Source organism: Sminthopsis crassicaudata, chromosome 2, assembly GCF_048593235.1.
Source record: "Sminthopsis crassicaudata isolate SCR6 chromosome 2, ASM4859323v1, whole genome shotgun sequence".
Classification (NCBI taxonomy): Eukaryota; Metazoa; Chordata; class Mammalia; order Dasyuromorphia; family Dasyuridae; genus Sminthopsis; species Sminthopsis crassicaudata.
In genome coordinates, this window is record NC_133618.1 from 501,620,570 (window position 1) to 501,639,645 (window position 19,076).

At 33.6% G+C, this 19,076-nt stretch overlaps 1 protein-coding gene across 3 annotated transcripts in view; it reads left to right on the forward strand.

Moving 5' to 3' along the window:
* ABL1 (ABL proto-oncogene 1, non-receptor tyrosine kinase) overlaps positions 1-19,076 on the forward strand; it is a 184,748-nt gene that overhangs the window by 114,538 nt on the left and 51,134 nt on the right. Inside the window, exon 1 of one of the 3 annotated variants that reach the window (XM_074293886.1) lies at positions 10,558-10,772. The exons of the other annotated variants lie outside the window; for them this stretch is intronic. Within the exon in view, the coding sequence (XP_074149987.1) occupies positions 10,688-10,772 (85 nt within the window). The 5' untranslated portion in view covers positions 10,558-10,687. Of the gene's footprint in view, positions 1-10,557; positions 10,773-19,076 lie in introns of those variants that run through there. 3 annotated transcript variants of the gene reach the window in all.

The window sequence follows — 19,076 nt, forward strand, 5'->3', positions numbered from 1 at the left end:
AAATTAGCGCTAATAGCATAGACCTACACCTTAATGGCATCTATATCTTAATTAATAGCAATAGACCTATATCTCAGAGAGATTAAAGATGGAAGTAAGGAATTCCATCTTTTTATACCACAGGTCTAAAAATATAGCAGCTTTTTTTATAGTGACAAAATTAACTAGCCTTTCCATCTGTTGGGGAATGACTAAACAATTTATAGTATATAAATTCAATGGAATACTATTATTCTGTCAAAAAGAAAAGAAAAGAAATGATTTCAGAGAACTTGGAAAGACTTATGTGAACTAATCAGGCAGAACCAAGAGAACAATTTATATGATAACAATACTGTAAAACTTTGAAAGGCTTAAGAATCTGATTGACTAATCATGATTCCAGACAACTGGTCTTGAAGAATGCCACCCATCCTCTGACAGAGAAGTAATGGACTTAAGGTGCAGAATGAGATATTTTTTGGTTCTAGCCAATATGGGAATTTATTTCTCTTGACCATGCATATTTATTTAAAGGGATTTGTTTTTCTTTTCAATTTGAGTGGAATTTATGAATGAAAGAAAACAGCTTTTTATTAGTGAAATTTTTTTTTATTTTTATTTTTTAGAAATTATCATTTGTGAGGTGTCTATAAGGAAACTGGAAGTTTAAATGTAATTTCTTTTAACTGACAGTTGGAGTGATACTGTGTGAGAATATCAAGAACTAAGAACACTTACCTAAAAGAGTAAAAATAATAATAACTAACGTTAGTTATGTAGCACTTATATAGCATAGTATGCTAAGCACTTTACAGTTGTGTCATTTGATCCTCACAAAACCCCTGTAATATAGATGCTATCATCCCCATTTTACAGATTAGGAAACTGAGGCAAACAACAGTCAAGTGACTTGCCTCAGGGTCATACAGATAGTGTCTGCGGCTGGATTTAAACTCAGGTAGAGGAATCGTTTGTACTGGTGGAAGTAAAATGTTACCCAGATACTGACATAATTACATATTGAGTAATCTAGTAAAAAGCATTAGAATCAAAGAACGTGGTTCAAATTTCGATTCTTTTTCAACAGTAGCAATAATAACTCACTTGAAATTCAACTTGTTTTCTTGCTTGTCATGTTAGGGCTGGCAGAGATAGGGCACAGAAAAAATAGAGAAATGCCAGCTAAGCTTTTAGATAGCAGGGTTAACATTTTATGTTCTGAGACTTAGGTAGGCAGGACGCCTGAAATGCCATCAAATTAGATTTTAGTGACACCACCAATTGGACTAATTCCTATTCACAATAATATCTCCGTTTCTAAGAATCAGAGAAGGAGGAGAGATGACATGGTGCTGCAGGGTAGCCCTATAAAGACTGTTGTGATGATTAGCTTGAAGAACAGGTGCTGCTACTTTATGTATTTATATCATAAGAAGCCAAATTACACTAGAACAAATCAGATATATCAATACCCTGATTGATGTAAATATTTTCATGTCAATGGAGATGAATGCTAAAGTAGACAAATCATGAGTACACATGAAATGGCCTGAGGATATGAGGACTGAGGACTTATATTCAAGTATTTTATCAAAATAAAATGGAAACAAATATTAACACTTATGATTAGTGCTTCCTCTTGTAGTTTGTCACGGAAATAGACAATAAAGTATTATTATCCAAATAAGGTTAATCATAAAAAAATTTCCCTAAGATCAGATGAAAGAAAGATTACATTGAACTAAAATCTGAAGAAAGAAAAATTGAGGAACCTGAGGTCATTGAAAATCTTTTCCTAATACAGAACTTCAAAAACCATTCTTAATAATAAACTAGATGACAAAATAATACTTTTCTTTCATATGACTGAAAAGGAGATAGGCATGTTTGTACTAGGATTTCTTAAATGCCTTTTTAGATTTGATAGCATAAATCTAACTAGCACCCCAACTGTGCCTAAAAAGATGAAAAAAAACTTTAATAGTATTTTATTTTTCCAAGTATATCCAAAAATATTTTTCAACAGCCACTTTTGCAAAAACCTTATGTTCCAGATTTTTCTCTTTCTCCTCCCTCCCCAAACAAGCACAGATTAATTTGTAAAAGCTGATATTGCTATAACCATTAGGAACAAATGTGTTCTCCCATAATTATCCCATATTTGACACAGTAGAAAAATATTCAGAACATGTATTCAGAAGTCTATGCTGTGATTTCCATATGCCATGAAAAGAATCATAAAAGAAGTTGGTACAATCAAGGAATAGTCTTAAGAACAGGTATCTGATATTACTATGGCAAAAACTAATTGGGAGGTCTATTAAAGATCTGTGGAAAAGCATTAGAAGAATATCTCAATATCTTTCTGGAATGTTCAGGAGAAATGTGAATGCATATTGGCTTAATTAAAGGAAACAAAAGAATAAATATGTGGAATAGAATTTGGAAAACAAAAATACATGAGAAATTATAAATTTCTTTTATCAGTAATTGAAAGCAAAAATAAGAAAGTTATGGCAACACTGGAAGTCAAAACAATGCAAGCAACAATAAATTAAATAAAACACTTCACTTGAGAAGCAAAGAGAATCAGTTAAGACAAAAAACTCCCAAGGAAGAGGATATGGAAATTCTTGTTATCCGTATGCTTGTAAGAATTCTAATATAACAAAAATGCAAGTTGGATCAAACAAAAATCAGGAGTGTGTGCCATTAATATAATGAACCACAAACCATTTTTGTCAAGGGAAGTAACTGAAGAACTACTTTGTAAAGTAGCTTCTCTGTAAAACTAAAAAGGGATGAGTCTGTATAGGATCCAGAATTATTACTATGAGTTCATAGTATACTGTTAATTACTAGCAAAGCACATACCATCTTACTTTCAAATGCAATGCTAATCTCATCTTTTTCTTATCGAAGATAGCATATATTTATACTAAAAGATGAGAATGCCAGTGATCTTCCAAATATGAGCCTATATATATATATACACACATATACATATAAACATATATATATATATTTTTTTTTTTACAAAGCATTTAAAGTTTTTTTTTTTTAAATCTGTAAATACAAGAAAGCAATATATTGACTGAAGAGGAGAAAGACTGTGCCAAAAAATCCCTGGGTTACATGTAAAGGACAACTTATTAATAATTTGGTGATTATTGAACAAGCTACTGAAAAGCATCATAACATGTATATTATTTATTGACAACATTTTATTACATTGCAATATTATTACAACATTTATGAATTGCTGCTTTGACTCAATTCCACATTCCTGGCTTAGTTACATACTACAAATATATTAACTAGATCTAGAATTGGTGTATTTAATATCCACATTGGAAAGTGTTGTAGATTTAAAAATTGCCACCAACACAACATCAGGAACAGTTCATATAAAATGAAGCAGAATAGTACAATGGAAAAAGCTTTGTCATCAAAGGATCTGAGTTCAATTTTTACCTGAGTTCAGTTCTTATCTCTGACACTTGCTAACCATATGATCCTGGGCAGATTACTTCACCAGCCAGATTTTTTTTTATATGTAAAATTAGGTTATTGAATTAAATAGCCACTGAGGTTCCTTCATGGAATAAATCTGTGATCCTGTGATCTTCCACAGAGACCATTTAAATCCACTGAGATTCTGCCTAACTTTAAATCCATCATCATTATGACTTCTGAATAAAACTAAGTATGGCTTTCAAGTCAAAGAGGGATCACAACAAAATACCATATTAGTCACCTCATGTAATTTCACTGATGTCAAGTTATACACATTTCTGAAAAGCACATTAAAATTGCTGCATTTCAAAAAAAAACTTTTAAAAACATTATCAAAATGTTGTTTGGACCCAATAAATAAAAAATTATTAATGTGTAGCAAAGGAAAATAAATACTAAAATGCTTTGAGTTTAAATCTGAAGGTCAAATTAAACCATAAATGAAAATGGTTACAAATACCTTGGTCTACTGCAGATAAAACACATTAAGCATGAAACTCTCTAGGAGAAAACTAGGGTTTTTTTGTGTTGAGATACTGACATTCTGAAGAAAAACTTTTATAGAAGAAAAACATTTAGAATAATTAATCTCTACAAAAAAAAGTAATCTTGACTATTTATTTTTGGCACAATGAAAGAGACTCATTGGATCTAAGTGTCTGAGCAAAAACCCATGAAATTTAATGAAACCCAGGGCTCATTACTTTAAGGCTATAATAGAGTAACAGTTCATCAGAAAGGAGAAAAAGGATTAAAGGATGCTCTCAGAACATATAATAAATAGGTTAAAATAGTTTTATAGAAATTGGTTTTGGGACCAACAGATCTTACTTCATAAAACAATAATAAATACAGATAATAGGTATGTGCCATTGGGTTTGTGAAATGGAACCAAAAGTGAATTATCTCTGGATAGCATCTATGAAAAGACTACTAAGTTCCAAGAGTGTTACATAGGTAGCATTCACATAAATGCAACCTACAGTATAGTGGCAAAAAAGTATTGAATGAATGTCTTGTCATACATGTTTGTTAAAGACATGAAAAATAACTATCTGTTGCTATTCTTTTCTCTGATACTGCCACCACTTTGGTGCAGGCCTTCAATCAATTCATGCCTGGACCATTGACCTGCTGGTTGTTTCTTCCCACTCCAGTCCATCTTCCATTCACCTGCCAAAAGTTCAGGTCCAGCTACTTCACCCTCTATATTCAATAAAGTTAAGTGATTCTCTATTAGCTCTTGGATTAAATTCCTCTGCTTTCAAAGATCTTTTTAGTCTTATCCTCCCACCCCCTTCTTGTCTTCTAAAACCTTAATCTTTACTATGCTCATGAGCTTTCCTAATCACCAAAGGAGTGGAATAAGGTTGTGTGCTTGTTCCTATGCTTTTTGTTTGTTTTGTTTCCCATTCTTTGTTCCTATGATGTTTTTACCTATACTGTCAAATGCCTTCAATGAAGACAAACATGGAATCCCAGTCAGCTACTGCATTACTATAAATGCATCACTATAAATTCCAAAGACTAAAATTGATAATCTTTTCTCCATTCTCATCCTTCTTGATCCGTATGCAACATTTGACAGTCGTGGTTACCTTTTTCTCTCAAATACTCTTCTCTAGGTTGTCATGACATTGCTCTCTTTCCGTTCTCTTTTTTGTTGGACCAGTCCTCAGTTTCTTTTGCTGGCTGTTCATCTGTAACTGGGCTTTTTTCCACTTGCAAACTCTTTATGCCCAAGAAATTTTTATACAAGCCCACGTATAAGGGTATATAAAACAGGTATACAGATCAAACATTTATTGATAATAAACCATAATTTCACAGCTCCCATATTCAATTACATCTTCACTGTATGTGTATCCCAATACTGTTCTGAGTCCTTTTCTATTATCTCTCTGTACTTTCCCTTGATGATTTCATCCGCTTCCAAGAATGTCATTATCATCTCTGCATATGACTCTTAGATTTTTACTCCTATCCTTTTTCCACAGTTCCAGTTGTACATCTTCAACTGTCTAGTGGACATTTCAACCTAGACATCCTATTAACATCTCAAACTTATGAACAAAATAGAATGCATTACCTTACCCTCAGGACCCACCTTTTTCCCAAATTTTCTTGCTTATGTTATGTTATGCCACTACTATTTTAGTCACTCAGGTTTTCAACTTTGTTATCCTGTCACTCACCACACTCGTTCAATTGGTTGAAAATGCTTCCTGCTTCTATATCCACATTTCTTTTATTTATACTCTTCCTTCTATTTATTCAGGTATTAGCCTAGTTCAGGCCCTCATCATTTCTCACCATAAATATTACAGTAGCCTTCTAATTGATTTCCCTGACGCAAGCCTCTTTTTCTACTTCAATTTATCTCCACACAACTGACAAAATGATTTTCCTAAAGTGTCACTACCCTACTCCAGGATCTCCAGTACCTCCTTATTGTCTATAAGATCAAATATAAGTTTCTGATGATTACCCCACTGAAAAAATCCTCATATTATAACCACTCAAAAGATGGGTAGTCTTTATTGTGGGATCATAGAAATACAAATAATGCTAGTGCATCACTGGTGAAAGTGAATTTACACAATTGTATGGAAAGCAGTTTATAATTGTGTAGAAAAAGAAAATGGTTGCAGTGTTCATAAGCTTTGACTGAGAGAGACTGGTAGGCATCTACTCCAAAGAAATCAGTGGCAAAAAGGGAAAAACCCTACAAACACCAAAATTTTATTTTATTTTATTTTTTAAATAACAGTGCTCTTTGTGGATGCAAAGAACTAGAAAAAATATATGACCTATTGGGGAATTGCTAAACAAATTGTGATACATAAATATTATGGAATATCACTTTGTAGTAAGGAACTATGAACCTAGTGAATGCAGAACATGGGAAAACTTATGAATGAATGCAAAGTGAAATAAGTAGAACCAGGAAAGATAGATGTGTGTATGTGTGTGTCTGTCTGTCTGTCTGTCTGTCTATGTGAGAGAATAGATAGTAAATTGAAAGAACAAAGCAATTCAAACTGAATACAATGAAATTGTAATGACCAAATTTGGCTCTAAAGAAGAAAGAACATTTCTGCCCACTTCCTTTGCAGAAATGTATGGAGCTAGAGGGGGTCAGGTTGGGATAATCCGTTGAGTTGAGGAGGTTGAATTCAGCATAAAAAAAATCAGATTTTTAAATATGTTGGTTTGTTTTGTCAAACTTTTTTTTTTCTTCCTTTTAAAAAATTTTTTATTATAAGCAATTACTCTTTGAGAGAGGGTTTGGGTACATATAGCCAAAAATGCTATGTAAAAAGAAAAGATATAAATAAAAATTTATTTTAAAAAGTAGCTTCTCCATATGGTATAATATCAAGATATTATTAATGTGTAAAAACAAAAGATACTAATAAAATTTACTTTTAAAGAAAATTCCAAACTAGATACAACATAGTATCAGCAGGATATTTATGATAGTCCATAACAATCTTGTCTGGCTTTATTTGAAAGAAATCCTTTTTAGGTGTGCCTTCATACTTAGGAAGAGATTAGGAGTAGCTGTTATTTTGCCTTCAGTTCATCAGTGATTTGTAGGTGACCTACAGAAGATTAAAATAGTTAGACCTGGAGTAGAATGTGTTGGATTGAGTTGGTAGTAGGAAGTATGTGGAGAGCTTGAATATTTCTTGATAGTACATTGAATGCTTTTTCAGACTAATTAATCATATAGGCAACAGACATTTATTATTTATTATTTGCCTTGATGTGTGCTAAGTGCTAGGGAATACAAAGAAAGGCAGTTAATAGTTTTATGACTTGACCTGAAAAGATCTGAGCAAAAAGATACATAAGTATTCTTTTGAATAATAGAATATTAACTATAACTTTTCATAGTAGACATTGAAGACTGAATTTTAGTAATTTAAGTTATTTTTTGTTACTAGCAATAATAGCTAGCATCCATTTAGTGATTTAAGGTTTACAGAGCATTTTATATATTTCATGTCATTTGATCTTTTTACCAACCCTGGAAGGGAGGTACTATTTTTTATCCCCATTTTTCAGATGAGGAAACAGCCTGAAAGAGGTAAAGTGAATTGCCAGTCATACAGCCAGGAAGTATCTGAGGCAAGATTCAAACTCAGTTGTTTTGGATTCTAAGTCTAGCACTTTCTCTGCTTCCTTAAGGGTGTCATATACAAGATCCATGGGCCAATGCCAAATGGCAAGTTATAAGGACCCCAAATCAAACTAAAATGTTATTATGAAATATTTAACAAAATAAAAATTCAGAATAACATAGATGATGTTAACATGTGGTTTTCTCAGGCAGCATATACCACGTGCTGGAATCCCTAAATAGTTTAGTGGGCTCCCATTTCTATTTGAGTTTGACACGTCTGCACTATATTATCTGCCCATATCTGCATGTATAACATGTAATATGTCAGCAGAGCATTTAGGTCCATTTTTTGTATCTTCAAAGATATGCATTAATATTGTAATAAATGCTCATTAATGAGCACCTATTAGTATTAGCCCTATGATTTGAGATATAGCACTTTAAATCTAAAATGGTATGTAATAATAAGTTACATGATATACACTAGTGTTAACCCTCCAAACCATATCCAGTCCAATCTTGAATTCTTGTGTGCTTTTTTTGGCAGGCATAACTGAAGATCTTGTTACTTAATATACACGATGCCCTGAAGATTTATCCAAGTTTGAGTCATTACAAGATAGACTAAAAAATGCACTCAGCAGCAAGCATTACTTTGCTTCATGAGACTAGTGCTGCTGTCAATTTTTCTTGACCCTGGTGTTCCCTTGTAGCTGTTGAAAGGCTATCCCCTTCCCTCAAGGGGAGGTATCCTGGTATCTAACCAAAGTAATTAATGGAATCTACCAAAAGAGAAGGGTGTGATGAGCTTTTTGTTCTGATATATAGTGAATGACATTTAGAAAGAAAAATATATTATTAGAGAAAAGAAAATTTGGAGTCTATCAAGAATTTTGCTATTGTTAATGTTAAGTTCCCATCTATACTCTTTATAATTGCAAATGTTTTTTGCATCTATACTACTGCTGTACATTATCTTTTTTTTTAGTTTTTTTATAAAAGCTGTTTATTTTCAAAACATATGCATAGATAATTTTCAACATTCACCCTTGCAAAATCTTGTGTTCCAAATTTTTTCCCCTGCCTTCCCCCACCCGCCTCTCTTAGCAGCAAGTAATCCAATATGTGTTAAACCAGTGCATTTCTTCTGTACATATTTCCACAATTATCACAGAATTATCTTTTAACATAAAAATTCCCCAAAGAGATAGAATGAGGAGGCAGTTTACTGTTGTGACAAGGCCACTATACATGGAATTGTGAGATTTGAGCTTAAGTCTTGACTCCCACACTTGTGTAGCTGTGTGATCTTAAACAAGTCATTAATCTTTCTGAACCTCAGTTTCAGATGAATTAATCAGACAAATAAATAAAACTCAGTGCATCTGTAAAATGAGGATATATTACTATAACTCTCCCTAGGTGGTTGTGTATATGTGTAATTATTTTTAAATTTTATTCTGCAGAATAGAAATTACATTATTTATTATTTGATGCTAATGGTTGTGTTGATAGTAGCAGTAATATTGGGGCAAATTTTCATCCATTTGACCATACAAAAATCCAAAATGTGATAAAGTACTCAAAAGTCTGATATCATATGTCAGATTTCTTCTCATGTGTCTTATTACTGTTTTGAATAGTGAATAAACCTATCCTAGGTGTGAAAAGAATAAAATACTTTAGTGTCTAGATGTAAAGTATTAAAGCATTGTTCCTTTAATAAAATAAGCATAAATAGAATAAACATGTTTATTCATTCCTCTGATAGTCATTGAATTAGCCTTCATTGATGGCACTAGTAGAGGTAATTCCACTGGAATTTCTACATTATTCAACAGCATTCTTGAGACATAGGATGTACTTTGGCATAAGATTTTGAGTGGAATTCTTCCTTATGTAGCAGCATTTCCAAACCAAAGTTTTGGAAAAACCTCAAGATGACATGAAGACAATTTAAGAAGTAAAGTGTTTCAGATTTATTGAGAAAGCAGACACTCCACAGCATGCATTAATGCATTAATGAGAATGCTTTGATCAGTATTTTTAAGCTAAAGAATTGGTTTTCATTTTTAAGTTTCATTTTAGCTTTAAGTTTTCATAAAAGGGAAATATTCTAACATATGCTAGAAATCTGTTACACCAGAGATGAGGCACAGGAGAGGCATTGTGGATTAGTGGAAGGAATTTAGCATTTGAAATCAGAGTGCCTGAGTTAAAATCCTGGCTAAGATAGTACTTACCTGTGTGACGTTTTTGGCCCTCAAATTCTTTATAAAATGACGAATTTGGACTAGATTATAAATATTAGTATTACTTACTGGCCTGAAGTTATTCAGCATATTTCTCACAAAAGCAAGCACAACACATCAAGTTTTAGAGCAAGCATATGGTTAGAAAATCTAGATTTGATTTTTTTTTTTAGAATTGTTGGTTTTGGAGTGTGGTCTTCTTAAGGTATTAAGACAATTTCTATTGCTTCATTTTGCCTTAGAAGTTTGTCTCTAATTACAGCTGAATATTTCACCATGGGAAAAATAACAACACTGGGCAGCAAATTTTGAGAAGTTGGAAGACAGCTAGAAAGCTAAGCAAAGTCTGGTGGTTTTCTGGCTTTCCCTATGTGTTAAGTAATGAAGGAGTTAAGAATCCACCCACTTGAGCTTCTGTGGGCGTTGCTACCCTGCCTGATGTCATGAAGTCAGACAGCCCCAGCCTGAAGGGGGCCCTTTGTTGGCAGTTTAACCCAGCACTTCTTTCTGGCTCTACTGAGTGCTCAACGGCTTGAGAATGAGGGACGGATGGCAGTTTGGGAGCTACCATAAGGAATAACTGCCTTAACTTTGTTAGGGTGGTTTTTTTTTTTCCTCCCGCCAAAAGAGGGACCGCAAAGGAACAAGAAGCTGTTCCACTTAAATTACAGGCAACATGGGCACAATGGAGGAAGAGTGTTGGATTGTTTAGCCTTCTCAAAAGGATTTTTATGTGAGAGACTGGTCCAAAGAAAAAGGACAGGGAGGGGAGGGAGAAAAAACACATACCAAGGACGCTCTCTAACAAATGAAAATGTTGGAGATCTGTTTGAAGTTGGTGGGTTGCAAGTCAAAGAAGGGACTTTCCTCTTCCTCCAGCTGTTATTTGGAAGGTAAGTTCAAGGCTCTAACAGCTTTTAATTGTGTTCAAAAGACAGGCTTAGGTCCTGAAGGCCTTGGGGGCTGGATTCCTGAAGTCTGGAATCCGTTTGCTTAGGCCTCTCCCTAGGCAGCCCATGCTTTGTGAGAAGAGAAACTTCATTGTGTGAATATAATCTCTCAGGATATAAAGTAAGAAAGGATTTTAGTTCCTATAATCATTTCGATTAAATAAGAATTGTAATTTGTGATGTGATAGCTGCTTCAGAGGAGTTTCTGGCAAAGATTTTTAAATGAGAAAGTTTTGCTAAAGTATACGTGATAATCGTCTTGTCAAATTGCCAAACTTGAGCCATTTTAACTATTCATAGAGAATTGCCTGTTAAAAGTGTGAATCCATGTTTGTGAAAACATGTGATTTGCATTAAGCTTCCTCTACCAAGAGGACATGGCTATACCATTTATGGTTGCAGAATTTGAAGTGCTCTTTCTGATCATTCTAGAGTAGATGAGGGAAACCTCATCCTAATCTTATCTACAGGCTGTGAATTTGGTTGGAAGAATAACTTTCTTATGCTAGAAAGTAATTCTAAATGACTCAAAATACTTGGGGAAAAGTATTTGTTCATATCTCTTTCAGTAACAAGGCCTAGTAGCAGGAACATTTCACTTTTGTCTTTCTCTCACCTTTGTTTCTCCCCTCCTCCCCCAATTATCCCTTGCTAACTCCTTTTCTCTTTCTTTTTCATCTTTTAGCTTTAAAAAGCCATAGTAAATATTAGCTGGTATAGTGTTAACATCTATGTGAAAATTGATGGCCATATTATGACCATTAGTAATCATTTCATTCTCATAGGATTTTGGAAATAACAATACTGTATCGATCATTAAGTCAGGAGTTTGGATAGAAGATGTGATTGCTTGAGGTACCTTTCAGCTCTTAGACATAATCTTAGGATTTTAATTTTGTTGAGTGTTAATGATCTGTGGAGGAGGAATTTTTCATCTTTGTATCCCCAAAGAATATTAACGGTGTTCAGAATATACTGTTTACTCAATGATTATTGATTAAAACAAAATTGAATAGCAAAAAGAACAGCTTTTTGTAAAAGTGGAATTTTGTTAGAGCCTATGAAGTTTTCTAATTTTTAGATTTATTTCTATTAAATTTCTGATGAAAATTAAGGCTTCATTTATTTGCTAGACCTATTTTTTTTTTTCTCTCTTAATGCTTGCCTTCCATAGGGGTCTGTGGAGTCCAGTTATTTCAGATTCTAAATTCTGGTGAGATAGATGAAAAATGTTTATTTTTATTTAAAAAAAAAAACAAAAACAAGATGAGCATAGCTGTTTCATTTATTAGGTTGATGTTTGTATAAGCATGCTATATTATAAGAAGGAGTTTGCAGATCAGACAAATAGAAAAATCACAACATTTTAAGATGATGGTCTATTTGGGTCTAAAAGTTTGTTCTGAGTGATTATGGTTATTCTCACTATTAAAGTTTGATGAAGCTTAGAGTTAAAATCATATTTGTATTCCAAATAGTAGGAAACTTTTTTACCCATGCTTATTTACTCAATAATCTTTTGAGACTAAGTAATATCTCATCAAAAATTTTTTTTCACAGATAAGGCAGAGGTTGTTATGTATCAGTGAATATATAAGTAGAAATGAAATAAAACTGAAATCTTCTGACAGTCATCTTCTGTATAACTTGAAAATTTCTCTGTATAAATTAAGCAATCCTGTCCAGATTTCCTGATTTGGAAATTTTAGTATCATAGAAAATTCTCATATATAGAAACTTTGGAATTTGGAAATATCTTTTTTTTTAATTTAATTTTTATTTTATTTTATAATTATAACTTTTTTTTGACAGTACATATGCATGGGTAATTTTTTATAACATTATCCCTTGCACTTACTTCTGTTCAGATTTTTTCCCTTCCTCCCCCAACCCCCTCCCCCAGATGGCGGGCAGTCTTATACATGTTAAATATATTACAATATATTCTAGATACAATATATGTGTGTAGAACCAAATTTCTTGTTGCACAGGAAGAATTGGATTCAGAAGGTAAAAATAACAGTTTACACTCATTTCCCAGTGTTCCTTTTCTGGATGTAGCTGATTCTGTCCATCATTAATCAATTGGAATTGGATTAGCTCTTCTCTATGTTGAAGATATCCACTTCCATCAGCATACATCCTCGTACAGTATCATTGTTGAAGTGTATAATGATCTTCTGGTTCTGCTCGTTTCACTCAGCATCAGTTGATCTAAGTCTCTCCAAGCCTCTCTGTATTTCTCCTGATGGTCATTTCTTACAGAACAATAATATTCCATAACATTCATATACCATAATTTACCCAACCATTCTCCAATTGATGGACATTCATTCATCTTCCAGCTTCTAGCCACTATGAAAAGGGCTGCCACAAACATTTTGGCACATACAGGTCCCTTTCCCTTCTTTAGTGTTTCCTTGGGATATAAGCCCAGTAGTAGTATGGCTGGGTCAAAGGGTATGCACATTTTGATAACTTTTTGGGCATAATTCCAGATTGCTCTCCAGAATGGTTGGATTATTTCACAACTCCACCAACAATGCATCAGTGTCCCAGTTTTCCCACAGCCCCTCCAACATTCATCGTTATTTGTTCCTGTCATCTTAGCCAATCTGACAGGTGTGTAATGATATCTCAGAGTTGTCTTAATTTGCATTTCTCTGATCAATAGTGATTTGGAACACTCTTTCATATGAGTGGAAATAGTTTTAATTTCATCATCTGAAAATTGTCTGTTCATATCCTTTGACCATTTATCAATTGGAGAATGGCTTGATTTCTTATAAATTAAAGTCAATTCTCTGTATATTTTGGAGATGAGGCCTTTATCAGAACCTTTAACTGTAAAAATGTTTTCCCAATTTGTTACTTCCCTTCTAATCTTGTTTGCATTAGTTTTGTTTGTGCAGAAACTTTTTAATTTGGTGTAATCAAAATTTTCTATTTTGTGATCAATAATGGTCTCTAGTTCTCCCTTGGACACAAACTCCTTCCTCCTCCACAAGTCTGAGAGGTAAAACATCCCCTGTTCCTCCAATTTATTTATGATTTCGTTCTTTATGCCTAAATCTTGGACCCATTTTGATCTAATCTTAGTATGTGGTGTTAAATGTGGGTCCATGCCTAGTTTCTGCCATACTAATTGAATTTGGAAATATCTTACTGATATTCAATAAGTACCATAAAAAAAAAAAAAAAACCAAACAAACATTCTCTCAAAAAAAAAAAAAAAAAAAAAAACATTTTATGGGTGACATATTGCTTGAGGCCTAAGTAACTCAGGTATCTAGAAATTCATTCTCAAGAGATACTCATATTTTAGTACTGTGTTTTGATAGGTAACTGGAACTCATGTCTTTGTAGTTGATTTGAGACTTTAAATCTCAGTGATAATGAGTTAAGAAATGTTAAGGTCATTAGTTACTTTGGAAAAACAGTTGCCAACAGATGAGAAAGTAATTTTACCTTTGCATTTTCACCAATGTTTCCAGTCATATAATTATTCTTACAGTGAATGTTTTCATGCATGTTCAAACAATGAACAAGTATTGGTTGAACTTTTTATTCTCTGCTTGGCCCAGAAGTATTTTTTAGTTTACTGATTGATGAAGTTGAGCACAATCAAATCTTTCACTTCTTCATGACAGGTAAAGCAAATACCACCTATTGAAACAAAATATTTTTTCCAAAATAAAAATGTTCTTTTGAGCTATTATTATTATTATTATTATTGTGAATCACTTTTCCCCAGAAATGTACTGATGCCAGAAAATGCCAGTAAAAATTGTATACCTTTAGAAGTTGATTTGTGTTGCTCACTTCATGGCATCTAGGATTGGTTTTATCTTTATGTCATGTTTTAAGTTCTGGCCACTTTTCTGATGAAATTTAGAAATTTTTTCTTTTCACACTTTGAATAATTTTCACCATTTAAATTTGTTGTACATGAACTTGAGTGGCTATTGTGATATATTTATATTATGTAAATAGTAATTCAACTGAGAACATTGCAAACACTTTTACAAAGGACCACTTTAAATTCAATTTTTTTACATTGTCATATGGTAGGAGCAGCACAATCACATTTCTCAAAATAAAACAAGAATTTACTAAGTACTTACTGTTTGGCAGACACTGCTTAGTATTCCTTTCTAAATTATGTTGTCTTTTTAATTAAAGGAAATTCCCATATAATATCAGAGAAAATTAGGGAAATTGCCTAATTTTGCTAGTGAGAAAGCCAATTGTTGATCTGTCAGTCAGTCAACAAACATTTATTAAGTCTGCTATTTGCTAGGAATTCTTGACATCATCACAAAGATATGAAGTCTTAGAGCATTAAAGCTAGAATGGTTCTTAGAACTGTTGGAGATCTGTAGAGAACATTTAGCCCAGTCCTATCACTTTTTAGATGAGGCAATAGTTCCTAAAGGGGAAATGCTCAAGATTTCTTGACTAGCTATTTTGTTGGTAAACTGTGACTTAAACCCAGACTTCCTTATGCCTCTCACTGTTCTTTCCACTACATGGACCTGGAACACTTGGATTTCTTTTCCCAAGAACACACCATCTCCCTGGGAGTGCTAAGGAGAGTGGAAGGAGTGCTTGAGCTGGAAGTGAGCAAGCTGTGTTCTCCCACCTCTCATTGTCAGTGTTACTTTGGACAAATCATTTCCCCTTTGGGGGTCTCAGTTTCCTTATCTGTCAAATCTTGATATTATCTGTTGTTTCCCAAATTAGGCTGTTGAGGATATCAAACATTGCTTGTGAAAATGTTTTTTAAAACCATAAAGCTATACAGATTTTAAGGTGATATATGGAATTGTAACATCTCTGGTTTTAAAACATATAGTAGTTTTTTTTTTTAACTTCTTATTTAGCAGTATTGACATTAAAATTTTCACTTTCCAAGATACTCAGAATTGAGCTAAATTGTCCATATGGCATTCAATAGAAATGATTTCAGACTAGTTTCGATGCATATAATTAACACTTCCTGTCCTTGCTTTTAAGCTGGAAAGTTTCCTACCTTTCTTGACCCTCACCCATGGTAAATATTTTAGTTGGGGATGGGAAAAATATCAGGTCTACATTTCACATTTTAGATACTCCTTGCTCCCTTACTTAAGACACTTCCACAAACCTCAAACATTTGAAATGGTAACTCAAACAAACTGCTTTCCTAGTATGAAATTAAAGCACTTCAATGTGGAAAATGTAGCCCTTAAAATTGGAATAAGCAGAAGGAAAAAAAAAAACTTCAACCCCCCCCACTACAAATGCTGATATCCAAATGATAGATTTATATATTGTCTTTTAAGTGATTTGTTTCCATCTCTACCCACACATCCCCAAGTTAAACAATAAATTAAGTGTCCTTGAATTAATAAATTGCACTTTTAATTCTAAGCCTTTAGGAATAACAGACTGAAGAGCTTAAAGTCTATTTTTTTGGACTGGAGAAGAAATGAATCTTTTCTGAGTTGTTACTGTTATTCAAATTGACTTAAATTTTACTTTCTCAACTCAAAAAATAAGATATTTTTGTTGTTCTCTAAGTAAGAGAAAGAGAGCCTTTCTTCCCTCCCTCTCTTCTGACTTCTGGTCTGGTTCTTTGCCTTATAATATGCCTTAGCTGGTGTTTATAGTCAGGCTTTGTGATGGTCTGCTCTTTAAAATGAAGCCAATAAAACCATAGTTGCTGCCTGTTGGCTTTTCTTTTTTAGAATTGTGATAAAGGAAAGTTGTGTGGTTTCATTATAAGTTCAGTTCTTAGTCCAAAAGTCAGATGGGGGCTAACCATCTTCTATACAACTAGAAATCATGGATTCTCCTTTTCCCTTTATCATTCATTATATTGCATTTATGGTTGCCCCATTACTTAAAAGACTTGGCCCTCACCACAGTCAAGGCCAAAATCTAAAAAACAAAACTTATATTGAGCATCATGGCATTTTATAATTGTATTTCAAAGACTTTGAGACAGAGTTTTGCCTAATATAGATAGAGAACTTTTGCCTTTTGAATCCAGAAGACCTGGGCTCAGGTTCTACCTGTAACAGACTGACTGTGTGAACCTGAACAAGTTATTTAACCAGTGTCTCAGGTAACCCCCCTAAGAGTAGAAGCTGAAGAACAGTTACTTATCCTCAGTGTTTCCTATCTGCCGGGGTAGGAGGTGAAGGTTCCTTCACATGGTTGAAGTTACAATCTTGTTTTAAAGCAAAACTATGTATTGACAAGTTGTCGTCTTTGTTCATTTGTGTCAGGCTTTTGGTGACCTTGTGGACCATACCAAAACCATGGAGTTTTCTTGGCAAAGAGAGTGGAGTGGTTTGCCATTTCCTTTTCTAGCGGACTTACTCAGGATCACGTGGCTAGTGAAGGTCAGAGGTCAGATTTGAACTTGTATATTCCTGGTTCCAGGCCCAGTGCTCTAGCCACTGAACTATTCAGCTGCCTGAATTGACATGTTACAGAGTCTGAAATGCTTGCTACTATGGAAATTTAGTTGAATTAGGCAAATGAGCCTAATTAAATATTAATAGGTAACAGTACACACTAGAAATTGAAACCAAGATAATCACTGACCTTGGTACCCCAGTGTATGAAGTCCCAAATGACTACAATCCACATTGAAAGAGCAGGAAATGTGTAATACATGCTTTCAAATAATCATATGGCTAACATAAGGGAGAACTGATTTTAATCCTTTGCAAATGGCAGAATGAAAATAGTTTCATATATTTCAGGAAATAACAGCCAGAATTCACAAGCTGGTGGCTAGATAAGTCAAGCTCTAATTGGGTCATCCCAATAAAATAGGCATGTTTTAAGGGTCTTTTCTCACATGCTTGTCCTCCATAGAGCAATTAAAGATCACAGCTGGAATGGATGGACCCAAAATGTCATTTAATCTCCTTTCTTCACACTACAGATGAAGAGCTGAGGTTAGGAGAGATTACATGACTTGGGAGTGGCAGAGCCAGGATTTCAACTCTGTCTTCATATCCACTGCTTTTTCTGATATTTATATAAAAGTACCTCACTTAAAAGCATATTAGAATGGGTTTACATGGGGCAGCTAGGTGGCGCAGTGGATAGAGCACCAGCTGTGAAGTCAGGAGGACCTGAGTTCAAATGTGGCTTCAGACATTTAACACTTCCTAGCTGTGTGACCCTGGGCAAGTCACTTAACCCCAACTGCCTCAGCAAAAAAAAAAAAAAAAAAAAAAAAAAAGAATGGGTTTATATAATGTGGTTAATTTTAGTTTTATGGTAAAATATTGAGAATTTTTTAAATAACTGCATAATCTTTTTGAAACAAGTAAAAATTTATTTTTCTTTTACAAGTCTCATTTTTAAGTGTTTTATTGTGGTACCAAAGATAACTTCAGAGTTCACTTCACAGAGTAGCTATTCAGTAGATATTTGGTGATATACTGTTCTGTCTTTTGTTTTTGTTTATAGCTCCTAGTAATTATTGACTGCTTTTCTAGTGAGTTTTATGCTGCAGTGGGTGGGTGAGCATGGCTAGTTTTAGAAATGATTATTAAAGATTATTTTATAATTGCATAGAACTTTTCTTTATGTTGTTTTATTTCATCTTCACAATGGAAGTAGGCAAGGATTATTATCTCTGTTTAGCAGATGAGGAAACTTGAATTTCATTGAGTAACTCACCTAAAGTCATAGAGCTAATAAGTAGCAGAGAGACATGAACTGGTTTGATGCTCTTTGTAGCACATGGCATTGTGTTATCTTGATTAAGTATACTAATTGCTCCTGAATAAATATAGTACATTATCAACTCCGTCACTAATAATAATACAGATTTCTAGGTGGCACAGTGGATAGAGCACCAGCCCTGAATTCAGGAGGACCCGAGTTCAAATGTGGTCTCAGACACTTAACACTTCCTAGCTGTGTGACCCTGGGCAAGTCACTTAACCCCAGTCTCAGGAAAAAGAAAAAAAAATAATAATACAGATTTATTTTTTCCATGGAACTAGGGTGATATGTAAGCCAAAAAGTTTAATTCAGTTAATAAATACAGTAAACAAAACTCCTAGGTTAACAGTTAATCTATTTAAGGGAGGATATGTATTAGAGAAAAACAAAGTATATCTTTTAAACTTTCTGTAGGTTTTCACATTCAATATGGCTTATTTTCTCTTTCCTAATTTCCCATTCTCACCCAAAAAGTCAAGGTTAGATATTATTGGTCTAAATACTTCTGAATAT